Source organism: Seriola dumerili, unplaced genomic scaffold, assembly GCF_002260705.1.
Source record: "Seriola dumerili isolate Sdu_G_001 unplaced genomic scaffold, Sdu_1.0 BDQW01000291.1, whole genome shotgun sequence".
NCBI classification, from domain to species: domain Eukaryota; kingdom Metazoa; phylum Chordata; class Actinopteri; order Carangiformes; family Carangidae; genus Seriola; species Seriola dumerili.
In genome coordinates this window covers 5,158,661-5,171,431 of record NW_019174546.1, presented here as the reverse complement: position 1 = coordinate 5,171,431, position 12,771 = coordinate 5,158,661, and the positions used below count along the sequence as shown (strand labels likewise).

The following is a 12,771-nucleotide window of genomic DNA, read 5'->3' as shown; positions in this document are numbered from 1 at the left end:
AGCACACAGTCAGAAGTGATGACTGGGTAGATTGTGACAGTCAATGTTTCAGAGGGAACTTTAGTTCCGTTATATCAGAGCCTGAGTGACTAAACAATACTTTGTCAAAGGGTCAAAGTAACTGGCAAATCCATTCAGAGTGACTGTGTGTGTGTGTGTGTGTGTTTGTGTGTGTTTGTGTGTGTTTGCGTGTGTGTGTGTGTGTGTTTGCGTGTGTGTGTGTGAGTGCAGCTACAAACTAAAACACCCAATTGTGTTTCATGAAAATAGCCCCAGGGCCGTGGTATCAAATAACACCTTTTTAGCCTCCTAATAGTGAGTACATATGTCACAGTTTGAGCCGCTCTTAATGTTTGAGTGGCCATAAGAGCACCTATTCATTTTGTGAATGGGCATTTTCTTTGGACTGTGGTGACCTGTGGTACCAGATTATCTTTTGCATTCTTTTTTCAATGGTGCTTTACCGCAACATTATTTTTTATCTTGCAAAAAAAACAGTTATATACATTACATAGTCATACAATCATATGTTCTTGATGTGAAAACTGAAACTGCCAATTTTCACAATTATTTCACCTGTGTGTTGAAACTTTGAAAAAAAAATGCCCTTTCAAGAATTTTCCAGGATAAATTGGATAAATTTGAGATATACTTCAGCAATCTGCTTTAATCTGTCAGTGTCTTTTCAATAAATGAGAATTGTTTGGATTTTAGCCCTGAATTTTTATGCTTTAAATTTGTGTCTCACTGTTTCATTGACAGTGACAGTCTGTGAGCTAATCAGAGATCTCACTGCTCTCCCCCAGGTCCCGAAGCCCTGAGTGAAATTCAGTCTTTGCCGAACGTTTCTGTTGAGTGGTAGTGACCCAGCATGTAGCAGAGGTGAACAAGTCCCTTCACGCCTGGGAACGATCTGACAACGTAAGTCACCTTTTGTTTTTGAATGCACTCCTCGCTCGTGTGTTATCTCTCAGTCAATTCAGCTGTTACTTCAGAGTGTTTTGCGTTCTAATATTTTCTCTGCCTCGGTCCTCTCAAATCCACTGAGTGGAGATTAGTCTAGCTTATTCTGACCTGGGGTCATATTCATGCAATCTGTTGATGCCACCCAGGAGATGAGGAATGGCCTTGACTGAGCGTCTGACTGGTTGAGAGGCCGGCACCGCTCACTGACATGAAAACTCCCCTTTTAGCCCATTAGTCTTTGAACATTAAATTGCTTCTCCCGCGGTAGAATCCACTCATCTATCATGCAGACTGCAGCCGCTGACTCACCTGAAATAGCCCTCTGCCACTACAGATGACCTTAGCAACCACCGGAGTCACACCCCAGAAACATCCGTTAGGCGACCTTTGCCACAGTCACGCTTTGTTTTAAGTCGTGCAGGTGATAAAAGGTCATTCTCTGTGTTCACCTCCGGCCTGTACGAGGTTAATGACAAACCTGTCCTCTGAGGCTTGAGGGTCAGCCGGCCAAACAGGCCTCTGGAGCCTCCTTTGACTTCACAATCGAAACAGGCAGCGGCTGCTTAAAAACGCCCTCAGGCACTCATTCTCCTTCTTTCTCTCTCTCTCTCTCTCTCTCTCTCTCTCTCTCTCTCTGTCGCTCTCTTTCTTTCTATTTTTTAAACCCCTTTTCTCATTGTTTCTCGATGCAGCCACCTTCCTCCATCAGTTAAGTAAGAAATACTGTAGCTTCACTCTGTTAAGCTGCTTATCTCCTTGACAGCACAGTCAGGCACTGTTAATCTTGTCTTTTGTCTGGGTTGGTCATATTCCTCCCCAGGAAGGTTGTTAGGTAAACACGGGGTCTGGAACCTGTCCAGGCGTGGGCAAAATGAGATCTGGGAGAAGAAAGGCAACTCCAGCTTGATTCCCACCCTCCCCACCAGTGATAGAATAAAAGACACTGCACATCTAGTCGATATTGATTCACAGTACAACAAACATAGGAATGATTTAATTGCAGCAAAGAATAAAACCTTTTTTTTTCTTAAACTGGGTTAGTGCAAACAAGCCCCTACCTCCATGTTCCTGCTTTAGATGATGTATAAATAAAGACATGGTTACTTAAGAGAACTATATTTAATCTTTAATAGAATTCTGTCCTTTTTCAACAATATTTATATTATAACATACATAAATATATGATGTTATATTGATATTATAACATATATATCAATATTCAATAACAGAATATAGATACACGTGAGCTCATCATGTAAATGCTTCATCAGCTATGAATGATCTATGTTAGGCCTGAATGGGAAGTCTGAGCTTTCTCCAAACAGCTGAAGTCTGCAACCTGGGCCTCCACTTGGCTGTTGTTGTGTTCATGAACCACAACACTGGTCCGCGCCAGTCAAAAGTAATCCAAGGACAAACATGAAAAGCATTTCAGGCTAAACTTATGTGTCAGGGAAGCAGCCAAAACCTCCTTTTTATTTTCTTTTTCAACTTTTCCTCCCACACAGTTTGGACACTCTTGATTGTTGGCTCGGTATATTGAAAACAGATCTAGTGACATGTTTTGACAAACTAAAAAATGGGAGTTGGGGTGAGTAGGGAGTGCATTGATGTGATGAATGGACACAATGATGAAGCGAAGCCATTGGTCAGTGCTGCTTTTTCACCACATTTGGAGTGCTTTCCTGCCTGTCCTGCTCTCTGTCCCTTTCTCTTGCTTTCTTTTTTGAGACCACATGCTTAGCCCTCTGTCCAGCTGCCACCTGCCACCAGAGAGCCAGCCAACCCCAGGCCCACACAGCCGACCCCGGCAGATGTCCCAGAGTGGACACTGGGGTGGAGGGGGCACGGGGGCAGAGCAGGCAGAGTGACACAACAGACAGAAGGAGAAAGAGCCAAAAAAAGATAGGAAAAAGCCTTTGGCCTTGGCCATTATGTTTGGTCTGACATAGAGAAAGTGTGTGTGTGTGTGTGTGTGTGTGTGTGTGTGTGTGTGTGTGTGTGTGTGTGTGTGTGTGTGTGTGTGTGTGTGTGTGTGCGCACGTGTGCTGTGTGCACATGTGTTGTAATTGTTATGAAATAAGACAAAAGATATAGGACATACTAAAGGGCTGCAGTGAATGATTTTTCTCATTATTCATTAATCTGATCATTCCCTGTTTTATTGCGTCTGTTTTATGACATGTTGGAAAATAGTGAAACATTCCTATCACAGTTTCCAAGATGATGTATTCAAAATGCCTCTTTTGTCCAAGCACCAGCCCAAAATTTTAAAATATTGAATTGACTATCATATAAGTCAAAGAGAAGCAGCAAATCTTCATTTTTAGAAGCTGAAATGAGCAACGTTTTAGCATTTTTAATAAAAAAAAAAAAGTATATTGTTTGATTAACAAACCCTTTCAACACTGCACACTTGAGATGGGAAAGAGACAACTAGGATTAGAATCCATTGCATCATCAACATAACTGATCTGCACCTCCTCTGAAGTATAACTACATGGTTTATAGACACCACAAGAAGGAGTGGGGCTACTCAATTTGTTTTTTCTTGCATTAACATTGGACAGATTTTCATTTTGTGATCAAGATTATTTCAGGTCTAAATGTACAGCACAGCCTGATAATGCAAAACACATGAGTCTGATGTTGCACTGCTGCTACGACAGTTGAAGGGGTTAAATTTCTGACTGCACTATAAGACCATTCCTCTCGAGACATCTACAGTATAAATAGGCTCATACAGAGTTTCTAATAGACGGCCACTGACCAACACTGGCTGACCCCTCAGACAGATACAGCTGTGCTCATTTGAAAATGTGAATATATTTGTGCGAGACACCAGTTGCTGAGTCGCAGTCTGTCGAGCTTGCCATTCTTTTGTAAGGAACTAATCAATGAGCAGAGATTAACGTCATCGTGACTGTGCATCTTTCCTCTGTGCCTCCACAGATAATGGGGAATTCATACGCCGGGCAGCTGAAGTCTGCTCGATTTGAAGAGGTTCTCCATAACTCAATTGAGGCTTCACTACGCTCGAGCAGTGGAGACCCACAGCCCATCTTCACACAGCTCTACCTAGAGCCGGAGCAATATCCTGGTAACATGGAAGGTAGGATCCTGGACCCGTGGTTTTTAATTGCAATAGGGCTTTATCAAGATTTCTCTTTTCTTTACACAAATGCTGAATTTGTAAAAGACATTGCTGCCCACAACTGTAATCCACTTCTAGTGAAAATAACATGATTTAAAATCTCCATCAGACATAAAGTCGAAGGCCGACCTCCATGGCGGGGAGACACCAGGCCACGAGCACATGAACGGCCACTCCTCCAACGATCTGGAGGAGCTGGAAGAGGACGATGACTCAGACAGCAGCAGCCCTCCACTTCCCTACCTGCAGGCACCTGCACCAGACGGCTGCTGCACACTGGACGGTAACCTCCCAAACCCACAGGCCTTAACTGAGCCTATAAAATCTCAGCACGTTTATATGTCTACAAAGCATCGAAGAAGAAAATACAGCCATTAAGCTTGTTGCTAAGATTAACAGCATCTTTTATTTTTCCAAATCTGCTTCTTCCTCTTCTCTCAGGGTTCTGTCAGGCCGGCAAGGACCTCCGCCTGGTCTCCATAGCAACGGAGCCCATCGAAGTCCCAGCTGGCTTCGAGCTCGTAGGTGCCAAGTCCCCCAGTGTCCCCGAGCACATTCTGGTGTGCGCCGTGGACCGCCGCTTTTTGCCTGACGAGAATGGGAAAAATGCACTTTTAGGTCAGTCTGTTCCCATGGTCTGAGATAGGAGTGAAGCAGACAGACAGCTATCATGTATATCAATATATTCTGTTGTTAGCTTGTACTGGTCATACACTGGATCGGACCATAGATATGTGAAATTTAGTTTGTAAACTAACACAGTAATTTTGGTTTTATTACATTACCTGCAGGTTTTTCAGGAAACTGTGTGGGCTGTGGTGAAAAAGGTTTCAGATACTTCACTGAGTTTTCAAACCACATCAACCTGAAGTTATCCACCCAGCCCAAGAAGCAGAAGCACTTAAAATACTACCTGGTGAAGAATTCTCAGGGTGCTCTGTGCAAAGGACCCCTCATCTGTTGGAAAGGTAATAAAAAAAAAACAAACATACTTTTACAGATGTGGTCCCTGACGATGTGCTTTTCCATACGGTATGTCCCAGCTTTTCTCATTCCTCTCTGTGCCTTCTCAGACTGTAAAACCCGTCAGTTAGCCAGCAACGCGTCAACCTCAAAACCCAGCTCGTCCTCCTCTCTCAGCAGTAAAGAGAACGGAGGCACCAGTGGACACAGCTCCTCTCCCTTTTCCCTCTCAGGTGAGACTGCACACACCACAGGCGCAAATATTGCAGGATCCAGGTCAAGCTGACATTAAGTTACTCATGTGAAGAAAAACATTTAAATTGTATTCAAGCTAAAACAATATAGAGCATTTACTACAGAATAATCTAATGTTACACAAAATGTTTTGCCTGTATTCCCTCTCAAATGACTGATCTGAAATATATATTGTGTATTTCACCGGAAAGGGTCATTGCATCTGTGGGTATATGCTGACAGGCTTATGTTGTTGCCATAGAGACAGGTTGTGTTGGCTAAGCCCTGAAGTTTATGAGGTAAGCGCAGTCTGACTCTTGAACCACAACACTCCATTTAGCTGTTTATGATTCAGTTGGTGACAAACAGGGGGCTGTGTTGGTTGGGTTTCATCCCATTTTGTTGCAATTATACTTTTATATTTATTCTGTTATTTATCAAAACTAAACAATATATATTGTTATTAGAAGTAGCTGTAGCACTGCCTTATATGATTTGCCTATATTTGTAATATTTTCAGACAAAAAAGGCAGACAGGCAATTTTATGCATTTGAGTAGCATGATTCTTTATAGAAAATGACTTCTTTCTGAGACTCTTTGTCATAAGAAGTGACGCCAACTTCAACAAGAGTGTAATGTAACATAAGCCTGGATCATCATGACTGCAAGAGAGATTCTGCCTCTCTACAAGGAGATGTTGTTCTTCTCTGACCTGTCACAACACACATTGCCTGCTCCCTCTTTGATTGAAAAAAGCTCCTGGGCTTACGGTATTGATTTGTTCTGAACCTGGAAGCTGCCTGTCAGCAGAGATCTCACACTTAAATGTGTTAGACAGCTGAGCTGTGGGGCTGGTTGTTGGGATAACTCTTGCCTGAAATCGCCTGACTGCGACCTTCAGGTACACTGTGAGGTCACTGACACTCGCTTAGGAAGCCAAGAGGTTAGATACCGTACACCTCTCAGAGCCAAATGACTGTTTATCCTGATATGAGAGATGAAAAGCAGAGTTATGGTCTGTTTGTATTGTGCAATGGACAAAGGATACAGACACAGAAGAGTTAGTATTTGACCTTTGTTTGATACTAGCATGAGGTCATGGCATGATGTCCAAAGGCAACAAAATGACCAATCAGAGGAATGGAGGGTTTTGAGCTATTCAGAAGATTCATAGCCAGTCTGTGCACAAGCAAGCACCATGCACCAGACGGAGTGTTGGTAAGAGTTTTACGTGATTTTATATTATTACACGTCTGTTTTCATTCTTAGATTCTCCACCCACGAGAACGACACAAACATCCTCTGTGTTTTTCGGGAGTCAGGACCTCAGCAGAGACTGCAGTTTCCTCAAACCTCTGGCCTCCACACCTGGAAACAAGACTCTACCAATAGGTAAGCTCTTTTTCAGCACACCAATAGCTTTTGCATGGTTTCAATTTAATTTCATTCTGCATTACAATGCATGATATAAAAAAACAAAAAAACAAACATAATGAGATACACTGCATAAATTTTAGTCACACTCCCACATTCCTAGCTGCATCCAGGCTTTGACACTGGCATTTGCAAGGATTTAGTTGCTGATAAGCCTTTGCCTTTATGTGAGTGATATCTCAATGGCCTTGCCCTTATGTTGAAAGGGGGTTGCTTAGCTACAGCTGTTTTTCTTTTTTTCTGTTTTTCTAACGTGGGTCAGCATAAGGCAGATGGAGCTGTGGCTAACTATGGAGCCAAGATTAACCTCTGCTATGGCCCGCTCAGACTCACACACACACACACACACACACACACACACACACACACACACACACACACACACACACACACACACACACACACAAACACACACACACAAACACACACATACAACACGTAACATGTACACCCAAAACACATGAGTGTTGGTGTGCTCTTTATAAGTATTTTACGACACCAATCAATACTGGGAGAAGGAATGCCTGTAATGACTTTTTAAGGCCTTGCTATCCATTAGCCCTTTACAAGGTTGTGATATTGACAAGCAAAGGCTAAACATACCAATCAATGTTTTGGTGTATTGCATATACATAGTGAATATGAGATTGGAAAAAGTCCAATCTGGTCATTGGCAATAGAACAATCATGTATAGGAATCAATAAGCCACTGTTAGTACTGACTCATTTTTATGTATTGCTTCTGTCCCTGCAGAAATTACAGTTATGACAATATTTTAGATTGTACATTTTATTTAAGTATTAGCCACTAATATCACTAATATTGTTTTAGCCACATCGGTGGCATGGCTCTAGGATGGCAGTGATTGTCTGGGGGTCGGTCCATCACTTTTTGACTGAAATATCTCAATAACTGCTATTTGCCATACATTTTCTTATAGATAGTCATGATCCGCAGCAAGAAGACAACTTTATTAGCGCTTGTGATTTCTTAATGAAATTTCCTCTAGCACCACCATTAGGTCATTTTGAATTTGTCCAAAAACTTTGTTTTGTGACTAAATACTGCAGCCTCAGATGTTCTTTGTGTGTAGTGCTAATTGACAGTTGTTGGCATGCTAACACTCTAAGCTAAGATGGTGACACATTGTAAACATCCTACTCCTAAACATCAGCTTGCTAGCATTGGAGTAATTGTGAAGATTATGCAAGATGTATGCATTTTGATCATAGCTATTGCACAGCCTCTTAGTCATGTTTCACATTATGAGGAATCTGTGCATGGTTAATGTACAGTCTTAACTGTGTGTAGTGTTTTTAATGTGTGCATCTGTGTGTTTGTTTTTGCAGTACCACACAGCTCTGAGGGTGAAACGGGCCGACCAATGTATGGTGTTGAGTTGGGCGTCCTCCTCTTACTGAGCCCTCTCAGGTCTCCTTAGGGCCTCAGGGTCAGGGCCTATCGCACAGCTGACTTAGGAGACAGTCCAGGTCAGCCCTTCTCTTTCCTCTCTGACAATCAACTCACGTATCTGTTGGAAGCACAAGCATGTTTATAATATGTTCATGTACCTGGTGTGCTTTTCGTGCTACTGATTGTTATATTTTGAGATGTTCTTGGTCTGTTTTTCATGTTCAGTATCTTCTGCCATGAACTCGGGCCCTCCGAAGAAGCGCCACCGGAGCTGGCATCCCTCCTCGTTAGTGCCGGTCCCACCAACAGCAGTCCCTGTTCCAGCCATCCGACCAATTTGTTTGTGTCCCCAAGGTCAGTTCGTGCTTCCCTGTCAAATGACTGTTTGAGCTCTAATGTATTTAAACATGAGTCAGTCAGAGCTGGGTTGTAAAATTGAACCTCATATGTCATGTATTCCTTTTTTAGTTAATTTCGCTTTGTGTGTATATGTGTGTGGTGTGTTTCTGTGCCGACTATGTTTGTTTACAACCCCCCTCTTCCCTCCCTCTGGTTTGGAGACAAGTATATCCGACATCCTGACGTCTGGTTGTTAGGGATGATTCACTGAGCATCCTCCATGGAGATAGAGATGGAGAGTTTGTAGGCAGAAATTATTTTAAAAATTGCATGATTTGAAAAGACTTCTGCCACATCATGTAATTGTGGGTTATACAGTACCACCATTATTTCAGATAAATTGTCTTCCCAAATTTTTTTTTCTGTGATCAGAGTACAAACAGCCACAAATGCTAATGCACGTGTTTTCTGGCTAATCTAAAAACGCTAATATGGTAAAGCTTTAACCTAAAACTAATCCTAGTATTGACATGTTATTCTTTAATTCCATCCAGGTTCTGTATTAGGAGTGTCCTCTCCTCAGCCACCGCAGCTGGAGTCATTCAGCCCAACCTGTCCACAGCCGGAGAGACGGTCATAGTCCCCGAGCAACCTGCTTACCAGTTCAGGTGGTTCGCCCCTGTCATCCTCATCGGTACAAGCTTTAATTTCAGTGATCTGCTCATTTCTTTATACTGAAAATGAAGCACCACTCACAGCACCCATCGAAACAAACCATTGCTAATCTCAGAAAAAACAGAATCTTGACATTTTCAGATAAGTTTTCAAAAGCAAATTGAAAATTAAAGTCATGCAGGTGATGATAATCAGCCACTTTTTAGAAGTGCGAAGTTAGAGAAGACATAATGAGTGGTTCACTGTTTTTGCTGCAAATGTCTCTCATCATATCGCTATCTGATACTGGACTAAAAACAATGTTTCATCCCATAAAAGATAGTTCAACTCTATTTCAGTGAAAGCTGAGCTCAGATAAAATTTACCCCTGTGCTATATTCCCACAATTCATCACACTCATGCATGCCTAGCATAGAGAGATAGTATACTTATTTAGTTACGTTATATGTCCTGTTTTCCATAGTATTCAGCCCATATTCAGATGACACAACTTATTTAAAAATGAAAACATCTGTGATTTCTCTCATATTTTGATTTGATCCAGAAGTCTGACAATTTTCGCATGAGATGGATGCCCATTGTATCTTTGGTATTGTATCGCATCCCCAATTTAAACTCTCTGATGTTAACCCTGTTGTAACTTGTTTTCAAAAAATAAGTTAGTCTAAAAATCAAACTTTCAACTGAAGCTTTTAACTACTTTTAGAACAAGCTACAGATTATATTTTACTTGTTATCAACATATTTCTTGCCTTATATATGTTTCAGTTTATCGTTCTAATGAAGACTTCTTCTTTTCAGGCATGGCACTTTACCTTATTTTCTATGGGAATGGTCGGGGATATAGTGGTAAGCCCCCTGCTGGTCAGCTGGCTATAAAAGACAGCCAGCTGACAGTGAGAAAAACCCTGAGAACTTTGGGCGTCCAAGCAGAAATACAGCTACTCAGTGTGGGAGACGATGATTCTGCTCACTTTGCAGTATCTTGGCACGTTTAGGTAAGGCAGCAAACACAACCTCACATTATGTCTTTTCTCATTTGTTTTTTACCAGGAAATGTTGCACGGTTGGGCTCTTTAATCAAACAGCACAGGGCGGAGCTGGGGTGGATGACCATGAGACCTGCTGGGTAATGTACCTTATTCAAACAACAGAGCACAGTCCATGGAAAATAAATATCTAACTTTGGCATATGTATGACCCCAGGTGAACTAAAGGTGCACCTTTCTCGAAATGACTCATGCAGTGGTTTGATGGTTTTGATATTTCAATATTTCCGGCAGGCTTCTCCGAGCAGATTTCCACTGAGGGAGGAGCTGGAAGCAGATAGTGTTGAAGGGCCATGCTGTGCTGATCCCGGGGGTCCCCGGCCATCATCTCGCTCCCAGCTGCCTCGGTTGGCTCGACTGGGAAGCCTAGCGTCCTCTGGAGGCAGCGTCCAAGTCGTGGTTACCATAACTCCTTGGGAGAGGGGGCATTTCTGAGTCACTTACGTTCTCTCAGTGATGGTCCTCAGCACCAGCGAGTGCCTGCCTTTACCTATGTGTGCTCATCACTAGCTGGCCTGGGATGAGAAGGAGGGAATTCAGCAACGAGTTCTGTGTAGCTTGTTTTGGGTGAGTTTGTAGCCTGGCTGACCCATTTCACATCATTATTTGGAGCTTTGTTCATATCTTATATTGACTAATTGGACTATATTGACTGTTGGCATAAATGAAGTATCTAAACTCTAATTTTTGAACACAGGAAATACCAAGCACGGGCCTTAGCTGAGGGCATAGGCTGCTGAAAACCAATATTTTTCGTGAAAGAAATCAGCTTATGAGCTTCATCACAGGGAAAGTCAGCATCTTTGGCGTCTCACTTTTCAAAACGAACGTCACTAGGTGAGTTCTGCATCCGCAATACATGCGCTCTTTGTTTTGCTTGTTATCTGATGAAGGAAATAAAGTGAATGCATTGTGGTTGTCACAGCATACATTATTGATGTGATGTTTGTGGTATGGGTGCGTTGTGTGATCTGCTCGGGGTTCGGAACTAAACGGGGAACAAGCGGGGGAGGGAGGGAGGGGGAAAAGGAGAGAGATACAACAAGACGGGGGAGAATTAACCTGCCTGAGCTGTATGTATTTGTTCCATGATCGTGAACCGTCTCATGCCTGACAGAGATGGGCAGGAGTTGAAGAGATTGTTCTGTGTTGGGAGTGAAGAAAGTACCACGTTCCTCGAGGGAGTGAAGGAAGAGTGTGTCTTTTCTCAACTCGCAGACGTAGGATCTCAGCAGCGGCCTACAGGCCAACCGCTGCATGACGAGGTGTGGCCCTGAGCAGAGACACCAATCCTCCTCCTGTAAAGTGGAGAGGTCACGGGGTGTGGACGCCCATTGCAGGTCCACTCCATTCACAACTGTGTACAATGGACACAGAGTAAAAAGATCTGATTTCTATTTTCCCTACTTATTGCATATAAGTAGCAAAACATTGATGTTTCTGTCACTTGCTAAGAGTACCACGGGGAGTTCTAATAAACATTGTGGATCACTGGATGTCACAAAGTTTCTTCATCGTGGTAATAACACTGTGGATAGATTCAGTGAATTTGCACGGATAATCCTTTATTGCAAATTTGTTTGAATGTAGGATGACGCAGTACCTTTCAAAAGCGCATGCAGAAGGCTGTTTCTGTTCTATGAGCAGAGAGATTAAAGTATAGAAACATGTTTTTCACTTTTGATTTCCTTCCAGGACGCTGAACGATGGTCTTCCATCTAGAAACATGAATCCACTCTACTGAGGGAATGAAAAATTAGTCATCCACAGTTTAAAGGTTTTTCGCAGACACAGACGCTAGGCAGGGTATCAGGAAGTTTCGCAGTACGTTCAAGGAATGGATTAAGTGTCTCATAAGGGAATCTTAAAGTTATGCAAGACTGCTGTTGTGTTTGACCATGCTAGGATCTTGAGATAATAAAAAAACTAGCCTACTCTTAACTAGCCTTAGAGGTCTATAGGTCTGATAAAGGAGAGAAAAATCAACCACATGGGCAAGGCAACCGATATAACAACACTAGATATAATTACATTTATATATACCCCATAATTTTACAAACAGAACGCTGACTGTGTGTAAGTATTACACAGGGCTCACTTGTCACATACAATTTTTCTCACCTCGATGAGCAGGCACACAGACTCTACGGTTCATCCCTGCCTTCAGCGTTCGGCGGGGCCAGTGCTTGGATGGCAAGTCTCCGCTTGGCAGTAGTGTTCTTTTTTTGTACGGTAGATGGGTGCCATGGAAAGAGCCCGGTTGTCTCCGAGTTGTGGGTAACGTGTCCTGTAGACCGTAATACTGAAGATAGCCCGAGTCCCTTCCCGCGGACGTTCTTAGCGAGCAGAAGGAGAGGGATGAGGGAGAAAACAGTTGCTGATAATGATGAAAAGATCTGGTTATCATTCTTTTGAGAGCAGTAAAGGCGAAGCGTTAAGTCTCTCTCTATTCCTTCTACAATAACCTGTAAAGCTTTTACAAGCTAGCTTTAGCAAAGTAGTTCTATTCCACACAAGCTGGCATGTTCTCCACAAAAGGCTT

General features: G+C 42.6%; 1 protein-coding gene across 3 annotated transcripts in view; it reads left to right on the top strand.

Moving 5' to 3' along the window:
• greb1l (growth regulation by estrogen in breast cancer 1 like) overlaps positions 1–12,771 on the top strand; it is a 49,159-nt gene that overhangs the window by 18,430 nt on the left and 17,958 nt on the right. For all 3 annotated transcript variants that reach the window (XM_022757965.1, XM_022757963.1, XM_022757964.1), the window contains exons 2-8: positions 807–921; positions 3,919–4,078; positions 4,230–4,403; positions 4,562–4,738; positions 4,912–5,088; positions 5,194–5,316; positions 6,588–6,710. In XM_022757965.1, the coding sequence (XP_022613686.1) occupies positions 3,922–4,078; positions 4,230–4,403; positions 4,562–4,738; positions 4,912–5,088; positions 5,194–5,316; positions 6,588–6,710 (931 nt within the window). In that variant the 5' untranslated portion in view covers positions 807–921; positions 3,919–3,921. The remainder of the gene's footprint in view (positions 1–806; positions 922–3,918; positions 4,079–4,229; positions 4,404–4,561; positions 4,739–4,911; positions 5,089–5,193; positions 5,317–6,587; positions 6,711–12,771) is intronic.